At 37.5% G+C, this 5929-nt stretch overlaps 1 protein-coding gene across 1 annotated transcript; it reads right to left on the bottom strand.

Moving 5' to 3' along the window:
• Positions 1-217: 217 nt before the first annotated feature.
• On the bottom strand, positions 218-5468 carry LOC113749050 (cyclin-T1-3). Its single transcript, XM_027292693.1, has 7 exons — positions 5199-5468; positions 3975-4226; positions 3182-3263; positions 1951-2085; positions 1685-1860; positions 1439-1590; positions 218-1086 (listed from the first exon to the last, which is right to left on the bottom strand). Exons 2-7 carry the CDS (start codon positions 4202-4204, stop codon positions 473-475), a joined length of 1389 nt encoding a protein of 462 aa, XP_027148494.1. The 5' UTR covers positions 4205-4226; positions 5199-5468; the 3' UTR covers positions 218-472.
• Positions 5469-5929: the final 461 nt, after the last annotated feature.

Below are 5929 nucleotides of genomic sequence, written 5' to 3'. Positions count from 1 at the left end.
TATTCTCTTAGTGAGCATATTTTTCCGGGAAGAGCAAGTATCAATTAACTTTCCCGCTGCATATTAACTTTCCATAACACCACCCCACACACCCACCACCCCCCCCCCCCCCCCCCCCCCCCAAAAACAAAAACCAAAACTGCAAAACCCAGCTTTGATTGAGAAAAAATAATATTACATTGCACAGAAAAAACTACCTTACAGAAACCACTACAACAGCATAAAAGTTTATTTTTTTTTTTTTGCATATATACATCAACATTTGGACTACATACATGGCTTTATATGAATAGCAAGATTATGGATAATCAGAATTAGAACCTTGGCTTGGACGTCATTATAAAGCAGAAATGCATAACTGAGTTAAAGTACTTACGAATCGAAGTAGATGAAATCAAACCTTCCAACTGAAGGTTTCTTAACACTTCAGACAGTAGAGTTCACAAATTCATTTTGAAACCTTCTATCCTGGTTATGTTTCCTGCTCAACAAGTGGAAAGCGTCTTTTGCACCAGCCCCTTTTTCGCTTCTCCGGAGAGGCAGATAACTTCTCTACTCCACTTTCAAGCTCTTTCTCTATCCAAGCCTCATTGCCTATTTCTAAATCAGTCTCTATGTCTGACTTCTTTTCTGTTCCCCTGTCCAATCTCCTCTTCTTTAATCTCTCTCTAATTCGATGTACATCCATTTTGTTGTAGCTAGCATCATACGCAGCACCCTTGGAACCCGAGTTCTGTTCAATTTGTCCCATTTTCAGCTCATCACCACCATCCTCAACAATGCTGTTTGTGCTACCACAATCACTTATCTGGCAACCTTCTGTTTCCTTGGCATTATTATGGACAGCATTGCATGGCTGTGCTTGATAGCGTGTTGAATGAGCATCTGTTGAAGCTCCATCAGTGTCCAACAACGATCGATTGTTGGGATCTTGAGCAGCAATAGAACCATTTGATATACATGATTCTGGGCTACTAAGTGTTGCCTTTCCACTTGTAGATTTGGATACGGTTTTGTTACTTACTGCTGATGGCAATACCTGTTTCTGGTTCTGATCCAGCAATCTAAGCATCTGCTGAATGACAACTGAAAATTTATGGGAACAAAGACATCAGCCCAGGGCAGTCACATTATTAAGTCCAGCTTTTTCTTTCTTTATATGATTTGGAATCTTGTTTCAAGAAACTTGATAAAAATTGGAAGCTTGAGCAAAAATTGGACCAGCAGTTCATAAAAATTCAAATGTGGACTACATCTTTAAACTCACAGCTTCTCCATAACAGACTGGAAGCTCCGTTTCTTAACAAATATATAACCAATTCTTTAAATTTGTGAATCAACAAAATACTGATGGAGTATCCATGAACACAGATGGGAAAGTCAAAAAGACAGAAAGGAAAATACACACATAGGTGTACACAACACATGCATAACATACCTTCTAATTGTTTTGGTGAAACATCAAATTGCAGCCACCACACATTTCCTTTTGTTGTGGGCAGCTTCACCTTTTGAAGTTTTGCAGCAAGAAATAAAGAACCAGCCGCAATATAGTGTGGCTTGTACTGCAAACACAATGTTGTACGAAGCCTGCAGGTCCCATAAACAACAAACAGTCAAGGTCTTATGAAAAATAGAACTAATACATTTGTGAAACACATTAGACACAATGTCTACAGCATACCAATCATTCACAAAATTCCATGCCACTTTTACCAATTCCTTATGTGGGATATCCAACTTCTTTACAGCTGCAACAAGTGGCTTGTATGGGTGTTCAACATTGAGATCAAAAGCTACTGTAGCCAGCAGAAGCCTTTCTCCAAGTACAACTGTTTCTTTCTGCTTATCATAAATATCCTACAGAAACAAAGATCAGGATAAGGACTCCCCAGAAATCAGATATGAAAGAAACACAAGCACTGAAAACGAAAGACAATGCTGCCATACCCTCTGTCTAATTCTTTGTGGAGCAAGAGGATCCCATTTATTTGCTAACTTATAAGCCACAACAACAAGATCACTCAGCCAGCGAGGCGTCTCTTCAGCTTTGCTGGCAAGGAACATGCTGGCAGTAGCAATAGTCTGCAAAAACCAAAACACAGCACTTAAAGTTGCCGCATATTACCAAAGAATGTCACCATTTAAGTACAAAAGAGGTTTGTGCCTGTGGTAGCTTTCTCCTTTTTCCATGCATGGCAGATTTGGATGTTTCAAGAAGCAATCTTCAACTCAGACAGATTGAACACTACTGACTAGCAAGATTCATTATTTTGGAGACCATTTTGCAGCAATAATATCAATTATCTGATGATACAATATAAAATCTCTTTAGGACCCAGCAGCTTTTTCCATAAATTTTGAGTTTAAATACTTCTATGAGCTAGCTCTCTGACATAAATCATGAATATCATTTTCGAAAGACATGGCTAAAATAACTTAAGCCCCAGAACTCTCGATGGTAGTGTTAATCCTATCTCATCTACAAACATAATAGAGGATCCATGTACTAAAAATTTTGCTGCAATGAAATTAATATTCTATTTTTAGTTCAGGGAAATTCACAATGTTAATAATCAACTTTCTCATCTTGGATTCCATTTTAGTCAAAGTTATTAAGTAGCATGGTTCATTCTTTGAGAACATGTCAAACTAATACATAATCTTGCGTGCCTTTGCTTACAAAGTGCCATCCTATTCCAAATGCACAACCAAATCTCCAGAGTAGCCAGCTTCCTTTCATATCTTCTATCACCCAATCCAATTTAATTTACCTTACGGCAACCCTCAAAAAGTACTTTGGGTTTGATGTATTGCATGAGTTACTGGCATGCTATGAATATGTGTTGGAAAATTTCAACCACAAAACAAGAACCTTACATCTTACTTCTTCGCCTTTTATATGGACAAGTTTAATATTGAATCCTTGTATACCATCCCCATATATCATACAGATAGATAAGGTACTAAATGAGGACATAACTATGTACTTGTGTTCTATTTAAGTCATAAATTGTTTAATACATGCATCATTGTGCTTGCACATTTTTGTCAACCTATGAATGTTTGTACATGCTGATAGGATCCTATGGAAAGAAATATGATGATGAACATTACATAAGTCCTCTCTGCTATAAAGAACGAAGAATAATCAATGAGACCAATAAACTATAACTTTTACCTGCCAATAATTCTTTGCATGAGACTGACGCATATAAAACCGATGACAAAACAGCATTGCAGTTGCAATGGTCACCTGGGGCCTATAAAACAGAACAAGTACATCTTTAACCTGAAGCAAAAAAAGCAATAAAAAACCAAGCCCTGGACAAGCTTGTCCAATAGAGCAAGGATTGAGTTAGTTATAGATAAAATAGCAGTTGACTGTAATGGTTACAAAGAAAATGCCGGATACTACCATGGTCAAAGAATGTAGGTATGGTGGCGAAAATGGCAAAATTCTGAATTTGGTTCTAGAAAGGGTTAAGGAAAGTGTCCCATGATGGGCTAGAGCTACATTTGAGCCTCAAGAAAACTCTGAGTAACCTGCTCATAAGCAGGAGAAGCCAAAGGGGGAAAGAATCTTCCTTCACTTTAACAGAAGTAGAGTAATACAGGACTCACTATACTAAGTCGTAAACACAAGCTCTTAGTTCAATGTATGATCATTCAACTTTAGCATTTGGTTAGGCCTGGAATTCTTGGGCTGATGTCCCACATCAGTTGCGGTCGATTGAGAAAACATGAGCTCAATCTCAAAGGACCAAGAGCTAGACAATGATGTATGAGGTTACTTGCACATAAGGTTTCCAAAATGGGGGAAATTGTTGTTTTTTATTTCTCTGTGTGTGCCACTTTGTTCATGTGTGTGTGTGTGTGTGTTTTTTTGGCAAAGTAAGGCTTTCATTTACTTTCATATCAGGTACACTTCTTATTACCACGTGATACACTTCTTGACTAGATTTGGAGCTTACACTTTGAGCTCCATGCCAAGCTCTTGTAGATAGGAACAGTACAACTTCCGTGAATGCGACTCCTCTTTGTGGGAGATCCCATCCCTCCTCGATGGAGAATTGTCTTCTATTTCTTCTCTAGTGAAGTACCATTTGCCGGTGAAACACAGAGGCTCCTCTTGCACGGGATTTATAGCTGAATTTCTTGCCCTTTCATGATAAGAAGGATCCCCTGGCAGTTTCCCTGCCATGGTCTCCCTCCCTTCTCAGTAGCTGATAAAGAAAAAAGATAATATCTTTTCAATAATGCGCCAATGACAGAAGCATTAGAATGGCAAGACAAAGACTTTATTCTATGCTACTAACACACTGGCAGACTCATAAATACACGTTGCTAAGGGACATTAATTACTTATGAAAATAAAAGGAAAAACGAAACAGAATAGTGACTAAAATTAGTGGCTTACAGATATTCAACAATAACCTAATATATAGTCAATTTACATAGCATTAACCATAACCAAGGAAATATTTCCAAGCAAACACAAAATTCTCACAGAATTTGCAATCATTCTCGAAGAGTTAGCAGCATGCAAACTCATTAATGAAGCAGATGGTGATTCTTTTTGGTAATTCAACAGAAGTGTCCTTCTAAAGTCATGTGTTCTGACAAGGTTCCAACAATGTCCAAAAAAGATGATATCTTGAAGTGTCATCCGAATTAACATCCCATATTTGAATGCATTTTGCAATAAAAGAAAAGATGATGCAGTCTATTTGATGACTCTCCGGCAGGTTAATCCACCATCTATCTTCCTAACCAAGAACCCCCCCCCCCCCCCCAAAAAAAAAATCCAAAAGAAACACGGACAAATAAACCAATTTCCAAGAATTATCCAATGAAGAATGAACAAGAGCTGAAAATAAGAGGCTTAAACCAGACAGTAAAACTTAAGCTCCGTTTGGCTTTTTTTTATCAGAATCCAAATCGGAAGTGTAGCCTATCCGAATTAAGTTTAAACAGAGCTTCTCAGCAAGTCATATGATGAATCTACCAAGAATATGCTAAACTGCATCAAGTTCTTGTTCGGAAAAAATAAATAAAGAAGCAAAAAACATATCTAATATCCAAGCCCCAATACAACAGAGATAAGAATTAATTAGTTGATAACTTATTTCAAAAGAACTAACGTAGTATAACAAAAAAGAGCAAATCATGATGCGACAGTACGGTAAAGAAGGAACCTGAAAGTGAACGGAGAACCGATGGTTGGAGGAATATTGGCGAGATAAAAAAAAAAAAAAAAAACGAAGAAGCGGCCGGCAACAAGGCAGTAAATGGGGAGAATTGAAGTCTGAAGCGGTGGAAGCCCTAGAAGAAAAGCCAGTAGTAGTAGTTGAGGTTACTTCAATTTTTTCTTACCGTTGGATGCGAATTTTATGGGAAGTTTCTTAAAATTCAGTTGGAATTTTCTGCCTTAAAATAGTACTCATATTAATATGGGCTGTTTGAGTCGTTGACTCAACGCCTATTGTCTGCTACTCGGCTTAGGTTTGGTATTTATTTGGTCTTTAACTGAAGCTTCTCAGCAAGGCGGCGGCAATTGCTACTTCTAATGTATGTAATCAATCCAATCTAATCTGGGATTTTTTATTTTATTTTTTTTTTTTTGCGGGGGGAGGGTTGTGGTTTTGCTTCTGTCACATCTAATTTATACACAGCTGACTCTTTGTCAGCGTGAGCATACGATTAAGGCATTTGCTTATTTATGGCAAATATTCATTGGCAATTGTCAATTCTTTTTTTTTTTTTTTTTTTTTTGGACTAAAGCGAAGTAAATGCTATTTTTGTTTTTTGCTGAAAAAAAATGAGAAATATTGGTCTGAACTTAAAAAAATCTTGGTCACACTTTTGGATCCTGGGGATGCGTACATTCCGAAAATTGAATTAGGAAGTGACTTGCGGACGTCCCATT

The sequence above is a fragment of the Coffea eugenioides genome, chromosome 10 (assembly GCF_003713205.1).
Source record: "Coffea eugenioides isolate CCC68of chromosome 10, Ceug_1.0, whole genome shotgun sequence".
NCBI classification, from domain to species: Eukaryota; Viridiplantae; Streptophyta; class Magnoliopsida; order Gentianales; family Rubiaceae; genus Coffea; species Coffea eugenioides.
The sequence above is the reverse complement of the archived record's forward strand: the minus strand, read 5'-3'. Positions and strand labels throughout refer to the sequence as shown.

Coding starts and splice junctions, on each gene's coding strand:
- LOC113749050 (XM_027292693.1), bottom strand. CDS start 4,204: ATGGCAGGGAAACTGCCAGGGGATCCTTCTTATCATGAAAGGGCAAGA. Junction 3,264..3,974: donor CTTGGCATGGAGCTCAAAGT/GTAAGCTCCAAA, acceptor TCTGTTTTATAG/GCCCCAGGTGACCATTGCAA. Junction 1,861..1,950: donor CACAAAGAATTAGACAGAGG/GTATGGCAGCAT, acceptor TTGTTTCTGTAG/GATATTTATGATAAGCAGAA.